Source organism: Hylaeus anthracinus, unplaced genomic scaffold, assembly GCF_026225885.1.
Source record: "Hylaeus anthracinus isolate JK02 unplaced genomic scaffold, UHH_iyHylAnth1.0_haploid 18983, whole genome shotgun sequence".
NCBI classification, from domain to species: Eukaryota; Metazoa; Arthropoda; class Insecta; order Hymenoptera; family Colletidae; genus Hylaeus; species Hylaeus anthracinus.
Genome location: NW_026534808.1, coordinates 5,894 through 21,517, shown reverse-complemented (window position 1 = coordinate 21,517; position 15,624 = coordinate 5,894). Strand labels below are relative to the sequence as shown.

Genomic DNA, 15,624 nt, shown 5'->3' with positions numbered 1-15,624 from the left:
ATATATATATATATATATATATATATATTTATATTTATATATATATAAATCCAGTATTCAGCTATTCGAATTCATTTACCGTGTCGATGGTTGCCTAGGAACCTGTTCAGTGTCCGAAAACATGGCTTTCGACGTACCCAGTAACGGTACGGAGAAGCTACCGTCTGCCTAGACTGGATGCTGTCCAAGATTCCCTCTCGGATTCAACTCTGTGTCTCTGAGCCGGTAAAGTGTCGAAGCGAAAACGAAGAATGACAGTCTCGAAAATAAACGACACGGATCCGACGCACCTGGAGATCCGACGCACCTGGAGACCCGACGCGCCGAGAGATTCGACACAGAGGCCCATGGAAACGCAAAAGCATCTTTCCGACACGAAAGACTTCGACCGAACTGTGCATCGAGGACAGAAACGCGCGCCAGGATTTCTCTGTCCATAGCCCGCGAATTCTCCCGCGAATTCTCCCGTGAATTCTCCCGCGAATTCTTCCGCGAGCACGCTTCATATACCTCCCCTCGCGTTAGTTGTACATACACGTTCGATGTTGCCACGCGAGAGCGTTCTGTCGTTCTTCAAGGTACGACAGCCTCGTCGCGCTCGGTGGCCGTACGCTTAATATAACAGCGCAGCCGTTTGAAGAACGAAGCAGCTGTCCGGTTCGGAACGAGTTCCTTGGAGAGAGTAAGTGCGTGAGGAGTGACAAAGGCTTGTCTCGTTGCAGGTGGCGAGGCGTTCGCGCCTCTGTTGAACTACATGTACACCGGGCGGTTGGAGGTGACGTTGGACAACGTCTACAGCGTGCTGCTGGCTACGCATCTGTTGCACATGCCGGGAGCTCTGGAGCAGTGCAGAGCGGCCCTGCTGCGGCTGAGAGGTCCGCCGCCTCTACCGATGGGACCCGCCTCGACGCTGATGTCGACACCGGGGTCCGGGAGCATCCTGAGGCCGATACCCAACCGGCTCATGATAGATCCCGGCATCTGCTGGCCTCCCGCGACGTCCCTCTACCCGCCTGCCGCGCCAGCGCCCATCGGCATACCTCACCTGCAGCCTCAGCTGCAGCCGTCCGTCCTCCTGCAATCCACCGTCCCACTCGGCGTCACGGTCGCGCCTACTTGCAGCGTCCAGGAGACGCAAACCTCCGCCCGGTATAGGTGCGAATGCTAGGTAGTCTCGGCGAGCGAATAAATGCGGTGGATAGAGCGCACGATTAGTAGACCGTACGCTTAATAAACCGTACGCTTAATAGACCGTACGCTTAATATCTTTCAGATTATCCGCGTGTCGCTTGAGACCACGTCTCGTGCTTCGGTGACAAACACTCCCGGCTCCTCTTCCTACCGAATGCTCCATTTGTTTCAAGAGTGCTCCGTTCCTCGGGTTCTCTGTGCGAGCCTCTTCCAACTCTATGCTTCATTCGCTCCAAGAGTTCTCCGTAACTCCGTACCTCCGTTCCTCGGATTCTCTGTGCGAGCCTCTTCCAACTAAATGCTCCATTTGCTCCAAGAGTTCTCCGTAACTCCGTACCTCCGTAACTCCGTACCTCAGAACTCCGTGCCTCCGTACCTCTGGAACTCCGTACCTCCGGAACTCCGTGCCTCAGAACTCCGTGCCTCCGTACCTCGGGTTCTCTGTGCGAGCGTTTGCCTTGAGAAGGCCTCCTTGTCACTTCAATACCACCGATGATAGCGCGGCTCTAGAAACAACGTTTCTTTCCTCTTCGATGTTGGCAGCGCCTCCGTTCGCCACCTCTAACCAGCCTCCGCTGCTCTTTTGCCAACAGCAAGGCTCCGTCGCCGGCGGCGTTCCAGGTGGAGAGGAGCCCGAAGTCGCAATCGAGCGTGCCGAGAGAGGCTAAGCAGAGGTCGCCGGAGAACGGGAAGAGGTCCTCGGGCTCGCTGCCGTTCGTCGCTGCAGCGTTTACAGGTTTCGCTGGGAGGGCGCCGTCGCCGACGCCTTCGGTCTCGCCGACGCCGTCCTCCGCGTCACAGTCGTCGGTGCCCTCCTGCCGGAGCAAGAAGTCCGAGCAGCAGGTCCGGGATGGCGGGAGACGGTACAAGGAGGAGCTGGACCACGAGACGGGTAATTCGGAGGCTGTCGGTCGGGTGTCGCCTGCTATCGCGAGCCAGCGTCGCGAGAGGAGCGTGGAGGTCCTGTCCGTCGCGGAGAACGATCGAGCCAAGTCGTCCAAGAGGAGAGGCCGAGGAGGAGAGAGCTCTTCCAGCGGCGTGTCGTCGGTGGTGTACGACGTGGCCTGCTGCGACGGACCGGTCAAGTTCCACCGCGTTCTCAACGAGAATTACTCCAACCCGGCGCAACAACAACGTGTCCAGAGGTCGTGCTTCGAGCCCGAGAACGACGAGAACGGGAGACCTCAGGCCGCCAGGATGGCCGGTGACCCCGCAGAGTCCGGCACCGAGGCCAACACCGGCACCGAGAGCTACACCTGCAGCTACTGCAGGCACACCTTCAAATCTCAGTACTGCTACAGGAAGCACACCAAGAGGCACCTGCTGCCCACCAGGCTCAACGAGTCGCCGGGGAACAACACGCAACGCCAGGACGTGCGGCGCGCCAGAAGGGAGGTGCGGCTGCTGGACCTGAACGTTCAGTACTATCCCTGCAAGATCTGCGGCTGCAAGTTCCCTAGCTACTACTTCGTCCACAAACACAGGAAGCTCTGTCACGCCAACGCGGAGGAGAGGCAGCGAGCCGAGGACACCAACGCGCCAGCCGACGACCGAGAGGCCACTTCGATCACCAACGACAGGAAATAAGGAATACATCTTTCTCTCAAAGTTTCGCGACCGTACAAAGTCCTACAAGGTCGTAACAAGGTCGTACACTCTCGGGCCGTGGAGGAGACACACACCGATCAAGAGAAGGACTCTGCTCTGTCGACGATTCAACCCACTTGCAGAGTCGTGATTCCAACCATTGAAATATATTTTAGTGAAATTCGAGTAATTAAAGTGCAACGAACCGAAACGGTGTTTTTTTTTCTGCGTAAAGTGATCGATTCTGAATCATTCGAAGGCTGTTGCGTAGGCAGGAAATAGGATTTGAAGAAAAAAACACCTGTACCGAAAACCGAGGTGGCCGGGACTCGAACTCGGGACCCCCGGACTACCAGTCCGACACCTATCCGTCGGGCTAGTTCTCGTTCACGCTTTGTCTCTCGTTCGTTCGTATATATATATATATATCTCTATCGTATAAGTCTACCGAAAAGTTCAGTTTTTAGAATACACGAAATAATAAATACCTTGGATAAATTTTGTTGTTGTTTTGTTGTGATATCATTTTTACTATCGTTCGCGACGTCTCGTCAGCGTGATTGAAATTTCTACGTAATTTTTAACGAATACACGCATAGTCGCTGCTACTACTGCTAATATTTCGTCCTCGTCGATTATTAAGAGCGATTAATTTCCGGCACAATTCGTTACGCTCTCCATGAAAAGTGTAGACAAATTATAGGAGCGACCCTGAATCGCACGATGAATTTGTATCGAAGTGCGGCACGGTACGGCACACGTTCGATCAACGACTACGTTAATTTCTGTAATTACTTACCGAGTTAATCTAGAAACGCGTCGAAACATGCAAAATGGAGTACCGATAACGGAGATCGACAAAATTCAAAATACAAAGCGACTATCCGCTACAGATTAAATAAAAATTAACTCAAACGATGGTCCGTTGTTACAATAAAAGCAAATCCTGTTTATCTCCGACCGAGACACCTTTTACAACCACACAAAACTGCGAATAGATATTTCAGAAACGAAGGTGAGACATTTCAGAAACGAAGGTGAGATATTTCAGAAATTCTCTGACCAAGTATTTTCACCCAGAAAATTGTTTAAAGCCTAAGCAACGAACAGTTACGTTAATAGGATCCCTTCGACTATGTTTGAAAAAAGATTGAAACATTTTTCACTTATTAAACCGAACAGTATTAAATATTCGAGTGATCAGACTTGCTTGTTTGTCAAGTCGAGCGAAGCAAATACGTGAAATAGTTATCTATTTTACAAAACTCACCGATGGTGTCCATCGACTGAGCCTCCTCGTCGCTGGTTTCCATAGGAGTGGCGTGATTATCTTTTTTCTTCTCCTTTATTCTGCTGGCAGCTCCGACGCCAGCAACGCCGCTGCTGTTTGCCTCTCTGCAGCTCGATTTCTTTTTGTTGGAGTCTTTGAAATCCGACTGTATCGTCGTGGCGTTGGTCGCGTTGGTGTTCACCGACGACGACGACGACGACGACGACGACGACGACGACAACGACGACAACGTGCTCTTCCCATCGATTCTGCAACGACAGTCAAACAAGAGAAAATTACGTCGGTAATTTTGTTACATTCCAATAACGACAATTACGCAAACAACTTTCGCACGAGCCGGTAATACGCTCAATTTTTAATCTGCATATCATTTCTACAGAAACGAGAAGAGTCAACTTCCCGGATTTCACGCGGTTCGGAATCAGATTTTCAACGATCAACTCAATTTCGATGATGAACGCCTAGGTAAACTTAATCCACTAACCAGCAAACCATTGATTAGCATTACAATCTGCTAATAACTATCCCACGGTCCCCCGCGAACCCCGTTTCGCCAGCCCATTCTATTTCACCCTACCCCCACCATCACTCGCCGCCTCGTCCCTTCCAATCCAATCCCCTGCCTGCGCTCCAACAATTTATTTTCCTTTTTCAAGAATCACGGGCTATCGTTGCTTCGCGTCGTTTCAACTAATGTAATTGGAAACGTTAATAATAATAAAAAAAAAAAAAAAAAAAAAAGATACGTTACGTACATTACTTTAACATCTTTTCCCGATACTGTTTCCTGCGGTTCCTCCTTAATTTCCACTTTAATATGCGGCTCCTTGGGTTCCACTTTGATGTCTTTGATCAGTTCCTTGGTATCCTTGGTGTTTGTCGTTGTCGTAGACGACGACGGTGTGACGCACGACGTCGTGGTGCTCAGTACGGACGTCGTTGTAGCTGTCGTGGACGTTATCACCGATTCCGTTGACGTTAAACATGTACTCGACGTTGTCGAACTTAAAGGAGTCGTTGAAGTGGTTGCTATTGTCGTCGCAACAGCTGTCGACACGCCGGACGACGTTGTCGTGGTTGTCGTTGTAGTTGTAGTCGACGTTGCCGCCGAATTACTTTGAGGATTTTCTTGCGTCTTCTGCTGTTGTTCGCGTTGCAACCTCGTCGTGACACCCGTAGTTAAAATGTCTATAGGTCCGATACTCGAACTGGTGTTATTTACCTGAAGCAAGCCAAGTGAAACGTGAATTTGTATACCAGATGTATGTCGACGATTTTCTATTCGAAACAGCAAGTATAAACTTACTTTATTGTTAGGATTGTTCCGAGAGCTACGTGTTCGTTGCCGCGATTTCCGCAATAGCTGCTTATAATTCTCTGCTTTTTTAGTGAGGTAGTAATGATGCACGCAATCTGGAACGGACTTATGTTCTAACGATTGAGCTATCGTTCCAAAGTTTTTAGGATGTTGTAAATATTTTTCCTTAAACAATTCGTGCTCCACGGAACTCCATACGTTGATCAACTTCCGTTCGCTGTGAAGAGCCTCCAATTCCTCCGGCTGAAGCAGCCCGTTTCGATTCTGAAACGCGATTCGTCTTTGCTTCGTATCCAACAACAAAGGAGGTATCACCGCATACGAACGCATCTTCTTGTCTTCCATCTGGAAAAATAACCATAAAAGAATGTTAAAAGAAGAATGTTAAAAGAACGTTAAAAGAATGTCAGAAAATTAATCGGCATATTGGCCTAGTTTACACCGTAGAAACTTTTCATACGTATATCGAAGCTGATCCGAATCGAGTCACGTTAGGTTAGACTTTTAAATACGAATAAGGTATACACTGAATGCTGTGCCGTGTACGATAGATAACCAAATGGATATTAATATTGACATACATATCGTCGTGTGTGAGTTTTTATTTGCAATTCTGACGATGCAGAATGCAAATTGAAGAAAAGAGACAGAATTAAATTAATCATGCAGCAATGGAATCAAATGGAAGTTTCAACGATGCTTATTTTAAATATGAAATATCAAAGAATAATGCAAGAGATAAAAAGTAACGATTTTTGCCAAAGAATCGTAAGAGAACATTGTACGGAAATAAATGTCCACTTTTCAGATGTCTAAACAAAATTTCATTTTGCTATGCAACATTGTCCTTTTTCTTTTTTTTTTTCTTTTTTAGAAACATACGTATATCAGCATTTACAGCGCGTTGAGAATACTTGATACGCGCATCAACCGTTCGGTGGAAAAACCAGGCCAATTATGGTTATAAAATGGTATTGCCTCTTGCTCTTGAAGGCCGTCCATAATTTCTTCTAGATCGGCTTCACTCTTGATACGAGCACCGACTCTGTTGAAACGTTCCTTGTCTTCCCTCTGTTTTCGCAATTCCGGGAACACCTTCTCGAAGAACTCGCGATTCTTCGCTTCTTTCGACTTTCGCTTTTGCGTTGCCTCCAATCGCTCCACTTTACGGTGCCATTCCTGCACCAAGATGGCGTACGTTTGCGACTGCTGCCGATGAAGAGACGCGCGTTCAGCGTGCTCCCGTCGAAGCCTCGCTATAAGCCTCGCTCTCATACACGTTTGATGCTTCGATCGATTTTCTTGGTACACGCTTGTATCCGACGGCTGATTGTACAAAGGCAATTCCACTTTTGGACCCAGCCTCTCGAGGAGTCTGTGAGCTTCTTCCGCCTTTCTCTGTAATCAAAGTTATAGTTCAACGAAACGTGCCCACCGAATTGTCATCATGACGATTTCGTTACCAGCATCTTACCCTATTATCAGCATAAATTTTTTGTGCCAGAGACTGATGCTTTGGTTGTTGAGACTGTTCCTCAACCTGTCGTTTAAGCCCGCTGGCTTCCAGAGGCTTGTTCGCCGTTTCTTCCAATTCCTTCAGCTTCTTCCGCAGCTTGTTTATTTGAGACTCTCTCTTCGCGATCTCCCTATCGACCTTGGCGATCTGTTGCAAAAGATCGTCCTTCGTACTCCGGAACTGCGCGTCCTCCTGCGTGTTCGGTTCCGGGAGCGTGGGCGAAATCGCTTCTGTCTGCGGCGTATACGCACCTGCAGCGGGCTGCTCCTAGCAACAATATATCATATAATACCGTCGAATGCAAATCATCCAGGATCTTAGTTACTAACGGAATGTCTCCCAATTAAACCCACCCTAGTGTCTATCCTAAGTGGTTGCTGCAATTGCACCACGTGTTCTTGTTTCACGCAGGGGTCGGCAGGTGACAGGCTCTGACAGCGAGACTGCGATTGGGACTGCAGTTGAACTTGAGTCGGTTGTACCAAGCGTATCTTTTTAAAGGGCGGCGCCTCCTGCATGTTGGCCATCTCAACGGCCGCGCGGCTGCAATACTGATCCGGCTGGACGGGCATGAGTCCTATTCGTGAATTTCTTCCACTAGACACATGCTGATAGTCTGGCGCCGTTGGCGAAGGTGTCGGCGTCACCGAGGCAGGTGGTAAAAGAGATATCCTCGGTCTGTCCCCTCTTCCACCGACCATGCCGCTACCTATACCGCTATTCAACGCATACTCGGCTGTAACTACTCCAACGCCAACTCCTATCTGCGACAGAGGACTGCTGCTCACGCTGATGGCGATCCTCTCGTTCACCTGAAAAAAAACAACATACATCCGTTTAAAAATCTATCCTTCGTCTACACACTCTCTCTCTCTCTCCTCCTTACGGTTTCTTTCTTTTCTCGCGCGTATGATTCAATTTATCTTGCCTAACCTTCTCGACGTGAACCTATTTCAAGAAAATCGATGACCCCGTTCAAAAGAGCAGACGGCGGTGCGCTATCAATACATCCAGAACGTCGTGCATTTGTTGCACTCGAATTCCGACCGGAATATCTGCTTTTACTCTTTCCCTTTTTCCTCCCCTGCTATTCTCGTATCGCGATAGGAGCATGCGGATGCCATCTCGGTGTAATAGACGATAAAGTATAAACGGTAAAGTATAGACGGTAAAAAAAGGTCGGTTAATAAGCTACCGGTCGGTAAGCGAGGAATAGAGGAACCAGAGGGCGAAGGGTAGGTTCCCTCGGATGGTACATCCGCGTGCAAAGGGTAAATCATCGAGTTCGACTCGAATAGGGAATACCTACGTTCGTGGTGGCGCTGCGATATGCATCTCTTGCGGCGTAAGCAGTTCCCGAGAGCGACGGTGGTGGCGTTTGACTGACCGTGGGTGGATTTACAGGCGCGGCCGCGGGCGTTGGAACTGGTACGGGAGTCGACGCCGACGAGGCCGACGTGACCACCGTAGCTACGGATGGTACCGACGCCGAGGTTGGCGTCGGTGGGTACGGATGCATGTACCGTAGACCACCAGCCATGGGTACGGTAACGTAGCCTCCTGGTGCGCCACCCACCGTGCCGGTATTCCCGCCACTCGTGCCACCCGCGCCGCTGTTACCGGTACCGCTGCTGTTCCCGCTTCCGGGTGGCGGCACGTTCGACACGGCTCCACCACCAGCTCCAGCCCCTACGACTCCGGTACCGCTGTTCCCGCCACCAGTGCTGCCAACGCCACCGCCGCCACCGCTGATCGAAGGGCCCCCAGCAGACCCACTTCCAGCCGTCCCTGCCGCCGCTGCTGCTGCTGCCGCGGCCGCCGCCGAAGATGCAGCCGCACCACCCTGGACGTACGTCACGCCTGCTCCTACCGTTCTCGGGGAGACGGGGCTACTGCTCTTGATGTTCACGTAACTTTGCGCTGATCTGAAATCATTACGGAGCGTTATCGATTCCCGTCGAATCAAACCGGAGAAACTTTAGTACCCTTTGCTCTGTCACGTGTCAACTCAGGGCCGTCACAACGGCACACCGATAATTTTACATAAAGTTTCATTCAAAAAATCCTCCCAACTCTTCGTCTACACTTCGTCCCATCTTCTAGGACAAAAAAATAGAAAAATTGTGCCACGCCACAATTCGATCGTGGTAGAAAAATAATACGAGACGAGCGCATACGAAAGCCGACGGCGATGATCGAGCAACCAATCGCGTCGCGCGGTAAAAATATGATTATATAGTTTGTCACATGTGGCAAAATACGGTGCGCGTGCGCTGTAGGATATAACGATATGCGGTGTCGCAGTATAGCACGGATCATGGTTCCGCGTGCCGGTGCATCGGTACCTAGGCTGCGTCGAACGACTGCGCATGCGTCGAACATCACAAAGGGTGAATGTGCCTGTGTCTGCTTTCGTAAGGCGACGTTGCTGTCGCGAGGTTGCCGGATCGCCGCACATTCGTCGAGGTCTGCCCGAGAGTTTCTGGCGGCGTTATTTACCAGGGGAACGCGACGTAGGATTACTCGGTGTTGGCTCGTTTTACGCTCGTACACCTTTTCTTCGCAGACTAATTTCATTCTTAACGCGACGTTTCGTACGCACTCGTTCGGAATGTCTGCTAACGTGCTCTGTGATAATATTCACGTTCGACGCGATATCGGCATTTTTCAACCATCTTCGAGTATATATTACATAACGAAACGGCATTGCAAAACTAAACTGCAAAGTACATGTTTAGACATTGGACAAAATTTAGCAAATGTTACGCAACTGGTGAAATACTTATTTTTCGAAACCTTTGGAATTTTTATTGTAAACTATCTTTATTGAGAACTATTTTTATCGAGAAATATTTTTATCGAGAACTATTTTTATCGAGAACTATTACGACAAACACTTTGCGTTCTATCGATTTTTGAAAACTGATAACGGATTGTTCGACAACAAACAGCCATCGATGATAACATTCAGATTCCCCTATGGGCGAAACCCTAGGCTACGTCTGTCTCCTTTCCTCTTTCAACATTTTCCAAAGAACGAAACGAGACAAACATACCAGCAAACTTCGGATCTATTCGAAGCCTAGGGTTTTGCCCATGTCTGATTAAAGGAATCAACTTGGATCGAGAACGAGTGTTTACCGAGATGTAACGGTATTGCGCGTGTTAGCGGCGTTAATTACAAGTTTATTTTTACCGTGTTCGAATCTAGCATTACAAACGTTTCACCGTCTTGTGAATTTCCCTAGATTATGAGTTCCCGATGATGTAACGGTCAGTGACCCCCTCCTCCCACTTCTAAAATCTTCTCCCTACCATATATCACCTACTCTTTTTCCCTTTTATGAATGACACGCATGCGATACAACGTTATGTACGTACATAGGTCACAAAGAGAATGATAACACGGTATGCACGTGCAAATGTGCATACGCCTCTGCGCGCATTTAACCACGACGGATTCCGTTACCTCCTTCCTTACCTCTAAACAAAAAGTAACTATATGAAATTAACACCGTCAGCGTCTAGGAAATAACGAGAATTTTGTATCTTAATTTGAACAAATTCCAATTCAAATTCTACGAAACGTTGTCAACCGCGTTATTATTACCTGTACCGAATCCTATTTAAACTTATCGAAAAGAGCTGTGCATTTCCGTCGTCGCTGCCATCTTTCATTCGCCGCAGTGCGACCTACTAGCTTTCTCTTTCCTCGTTCCACAAGTCCCTAGATTTATTCTGGTTTTTCATCAATCGAAACATACGTTCAGAATTCGACGCTAAGGAAACGTAACGGTTCAAACTTCGTGATTACGAGGAATATATCGGATAAATTAATCCGGGAAGGCATCAAAGTCGACCATTGTTTCGAAAAAGAATAATGGAGGACGGTCGTTTTTAATTTTCCATTAATTATTCCGTTCCCACCCTTTGTATAGAGTTCGTTAATCTTGAAACGAAACATCGCGTCCCGTATAGTACACGCACGAAACGTACATGTAACGTTGCTCCCTTCGTTTGTACGTTCCTCATGTCGAACCTAACCTAACATTTTCCCGCGTTCGATCAATTATTTCACCCACACTTTACACCTACGACGGCAGTCGTCGCGGGCTACATTCTAGGAACGCGAATTAGGATTCGTTAGCAGAACGTAAGGTACGGGCGTCGAGGCACGACAAGTCGAGACACACTTTCTCGGGTAACTAGGTAAACACGAATCTTTCGATACAATTTCGGTCCGACGACCGGAGCGGGTGAAATACACAAGAAATCTTGTTAGCTCGAATGTAAATAAAGCCACGAATCTTTCGTACCGATAAGAAACACGAGCTTCACAGATACAAGGAATAATAAACAAATTATGTACATTACGTGTACATAGAACAAGGAACAAAACCAAGTGGACTTACTTCATCGCGTAAACGAACAATCTCGGGTTTCAAAGGAACCTTTCCTGTCCATGTACATTCTCCATTCGCGCATCTGGAACATCGCGTTTCCAGAAATCACAGGAGCACTTTCGTATTTCGATTTGGATACGGTACGCGACCGCTGATGTACATATCTCAGTTAACTATAAATGCTAAATGTAAACTTTGCGAGGTTAAAAATCAACGTTGCACGTTGACGTTTGAGGTTAGGATCGACAGGTAGCAGTAGTGGCGAAATCGGGAGTGCGCATGCGCAGCACGCTGAACGTGTATACGCGCCAATTTCAATCCTTCGCACGCCGCGTGTCACGAATTTGCGAAACTAGAACTCATTTGTAAACGTATTTAATGTATCAGGCACCCTGTATTCAATGTATGTAAGTATCGGTGTACTGAATAAATAAAGGTTCTTTGTTTGCCTTTTATACGTCACGATGATTGGCTGGAGTAACAGCGATGAAACTAGGACTAGTACTATCGGTTAAAAATATTGCAACCATTTCCAATTACGAAAACAATAAACATTTATTATCGAGTATTTCTTTTTAATTTATAGAAAAAAAAAAAAAAAAAAGATATGGTCCAAGATATGGTCTGCATACGAGGCTTGCCATAATAAAGGCGGCGACACGGTTATCGTTACGTTACTAGAAATAGGAGCGCGAGTTTTGAATCGAGTTTCGAATTACTTGGAGACACGCTGTTATCGTCGAGTGCGTGTCACGTGACGCAGCAGTCACCTTACGGTTCACGGAATCTTTTCTTTTTCTCTCGATACGTTTTCCTGAAGCCGAGGCGATAGGAGAATTACGCCTACGCGATATGAAATCTCGTAATTGCGGAGATAACAATTATTTGACGTGCAGACGTAAAAAGATACGGGCTGTGTGATTCACCGGTCGAAGAATTATGTGATATCACGTTGAAGTTGCAGGGGTGCAACGTGACATGTTTGGTGTATTTTTTTTTTTTTTGGTCTATTTTTTAATTATGGGCTGAATCTATTCGATGGTTCGTTGATTGCCTTTGTTGATTTTTATGTACGGCAAATTTATTAGGCAGACTGGAAAGCAATGTCGTTTCTTTTACATTGAATTCAAACAAATTTTTAACTAGCTAGTTATTGTTGCTCGCTTAATTCATATATTTATATATTCATATATTTATATTTATGTGAACAATTGAACAATTTGTTAAAAATAGGCTAAAATGACTCGAATGACTTTGAAGCACGGAGATCTGGTAAAAAATCGATTTTTCGTTCTAGGGTGAAATACAATAACTTCCCTATGAATCTTTTGCCATCTAGTGTGCAAATTTTCAAATTTTTTTCCATATCGATAAAAATCAACGAGCCGACGAGCGATAAACAAGTATTTAAAATTGCACAAACGACGTTACCTTCCAGTACACCTGATACTCGTGGCAATTAAAATGAAATATATTCTTTAAATAAAATGTTCCGTGATTATGCATCATCTCGAAGATTGTTCCCTGTTTAAAGGACGCGGTGACTCGTTCTTGGAGCAAGAGGGAAATACGTGGCCGCTTTTAATTACAACATCCTATATATATACACAGTCATGCAAAGGCGAATCGCGATAGCGAACACACGTACAAGCTTACCTGTGCAGCTGTACTGGAGTAGATCTCGCGGGTAAATGCTGGTTATGCGAGACCGGTGGTTGCGGCTGACCCCTACCAGGGGTCGACGTTACGCTGACGAGTGAGTGGCCATGGGACCCGTGAGGATGACCGTGGGGGTGGGCGTGTGGGTGCGGAGGATGAGAGTGGGGGTGAGGATGATGATGGTGATGCAAATCTGCCCCCACTGGACCCACAGGACCCACCGGACCCCCCACCCCCAGTCCGCTCACTACCTGGACTTGCTTGCCCACTGTCTCCATCACCCCTAGCGCATTGTGTACTGAAACAAGTCCCGTAAAAATTCATTCGTCGCTTCCTTTGTGCTTTCCCTCCTCGAGTCTCAACCCTTTCGGACCCACCGCTCGAAACTCAATTTACAACGAACAATTTTCGCGCCGTTCTCACTCGGAACGATTCTCGGAGAACGCACCAAGTTTAAACGTAAAGCAATGGTCGCGCATCGATGGTCGCGCGTCGGGTCCGAAAGAGTTACCATTACCGTATAGTTATACAGGGTGTCCCAAAAGTGTTGCAACACATTGAAAGAGGTGGTTCGGGAGGTGATTTGAAACAACTTTTTCCTTGGCGAAAATGTTGTCCGAGGCTTCGTTGAGGAGATATTAATAGAGAACCCCGACCAATCAGAGCGCGAGGATGCCGGTGGAGCCGCCGCGGTAGGCGTGACTACGCGCTAGGCGGTCGCGTTCATACGCTGCCGTGGGCGCTGCACCGGCATCCTCGCGCTCTGATTGGTCCGGAGTTTTCCACTCCATATCTCCTGAACGAAGCCTCGGACAACATTTTCGCTAAGGAAAAAGTTGTTTCAAATCACCTCCACCATGTATATACAGGGTGTCCCAAAAATGTTGTAACATCTTGAAATAGGTGGTCCGGGAGGTGATTTGAAACAACTTTTTCTGTAGCGAAAATGTTGTCCGAGGCTTCGTTGAGGAGATATTAACGAAATGCAGTGACCAATCAGAGCGCGAGTATGCCGATGGAGCGCTCGCGGTAGCGTATGTGCACGGCCGCCTAGCGCGTAGCCACGCCTACCACGGCCGCTCCAACGGTATACGCGCGCTCTGATTGGTCGACGTTTTTCGTTAATATCTCCACAACGAAGCCTCGGACAACATTCTCGCTAAGGAAAAAGTTGTTTCAAATCACCTCCCGAATCACCTCTTTCAAGGAGTTACAACATTTTTGAGACACCCTGTATATTAGGTTGTCCCAAAAGTTTCTTTCGTTTGATTAATAATTAATACATACACAATATTTGATGTCTAATGTTACATTATTGAATTGTATACGACTCCGTTACTGTGACAACATCAACATCTGAGAAATTAGATTGTCTATTTGTATAAACACTGACACACAAAATAATCGACAGTGTAATAATTGGCAGTGTAATAAATTACGAAAGAAACTTTTGGGATAAGCTAATATAACGTGCAATATTTTTTGAAGTACAAGAAAGGAATCCCTGTATGAACTAAGAATCGCTCTCGGTTGTCGACCGCCACGCAGCGCAGGTAGACCGAGACTCCTATTGCTTTATCTTGTTCGCTCTGTATGTATTCCGCGTTCGGTCTTATCGGACGAGTCGCTTTTCACGCCTGCGCGTTAAAAATGGCGCCAGCGAAGCGCTTTGTTCGCGTGGAAAAGGGATGCCGCGTGGCTACTTGTTTCACTATTCGCGACAACCTTTGGAGCACGATGCAACGCGTGGTGAAAATATAATTTTATTTATAAAACAAGCCGTACGTACGGGACGATACGCGTGCGCGACGAAAGAGGCTCGTCTGCAAAACACTGATCATTTTTATCACGAGTCGGTGTTTGGAGATAATTTTGCGTTCGTGACATTCCGTATTAGGCATAGAAATTAATCTTTAATACCGATCTTCCAATTCTCTTCAAGCCCGCCAAGAATTGTTTTACATTTCGCATATGCATCGCTAATGTATTATAAACATTCCACGCATATTAAACGTCATATATCATATCATTTCGTATCAACGTGTATAATCCCTCGAACGCTTCTGAGATTCCAGAGTTATTTCCGTCTTTCGTCGGTTTCAGCGTCTAAGGAGCTACAATACACAAAATTCCTCCGATTGCAAGCGACGTTCGCCGCATCGGAGGAAATTCGTGTTTCGAGTTATTGCTTCGCGCTAGACATCGTATTTGTACTTTTTTAGCGGTAAATCTGTTCTGAACCGGGTCTTTGCTCATCAGTCTTCTGTTAGATACTGCTGCTGGCTGAGTGCATCTCTTCCGAGACAGAAACGTTCTTATCGCTCTAAACTCAGGAAGTGGGGGGTAGAGGCGCGGAAGGGAGAGGGATGGGGGGGCGGGGAGGTTCTCGGGTTGCGACTCGAGCTATATACAATGTAAACACCAAGTTCGACGCCTCGGGTGGAGGTGGACGAAATTCTTCTATAGATACAAGTGTCGGATAAAAGATGAACGCAGCTCTTCGTTCGAAAATTAGATCGTTATAATTTAATATCGCAAACAATATACAGGGTGTCCCAAAAATATTGCAACACCTTGAAAAGTGTGGTTCGGGAGGTGATTTGAAACAACTTTTTCCTTGGCGAAAATGTTGTCCGAGGCTTCGTTGAGGAGATATTAA

The 15,624-nt window shown here is 47.2% G+C and overlaps 2 protein-coding genes across 2 annotated transcripts in view; one reads left to right on the top strand and one right to left on the bottom strand.

The window, feature by feature from the left end:
- The first annotated feature begins 121 nt into the window (after positions 1-121).
- On the top strand, positions 122-2,778 carry LOC128892829 (uncharacterized). Its single transcript, XM_054153393.1, has 3 exons — positions 122-146; positions 723-1,155; positions 1,785-2,778. Exons 1-3 carry the CDS (start codon positions 122-124, stop codon positions 2,776-2,778), a joined length of 1,452 nt encoding a protein of 483 aa, XP_054009368.1.
- Positions 2,779-3,995: 1,217 nt separating this feature from the next.
- Positions 3,996-15,624, bottom strand: part of LOC128892828 (uncharacterized protein DDB_G0284459-like) — a 17,253-nt gene continuing 5,624 nt past the window's right edge. The window contains exons 3-10 of the mRNA XM_054153392.1: positions 12,963-13,263; positions 8,213-8,828; positions 7,257-7,715; positions 6,862-7,170; positions 6,366-6,785; positions 5,376-5,732; positions 4,825-5,291; positions 3,996-4,317 (exon numbers count right to left, since the gene is read on the bottom strand). Of these exons, the coding sequence (XP_054009367.1) occupies positions 3,996-4,317; positions 4,825-5,291; positions 5,376-5,732; positions 6,366-6,785; positions 6,862-7,170; positions 7,257-7,715; positions 8,213-8,828; positions 12,963-13,243 (3,231 nt within the window). The 5' untranslated portion in view covers positions 13,244-13,263. The remainder of the gene's footprint in view (positions 4,318-4,824; positions 5,292-5,375; positions 5,733-6,365; positions 6,786-6,861; positions 7,171-7,256; positions 7,716-8,212; positions 8,829-12,962; positions 13,264-15,624) is intronic.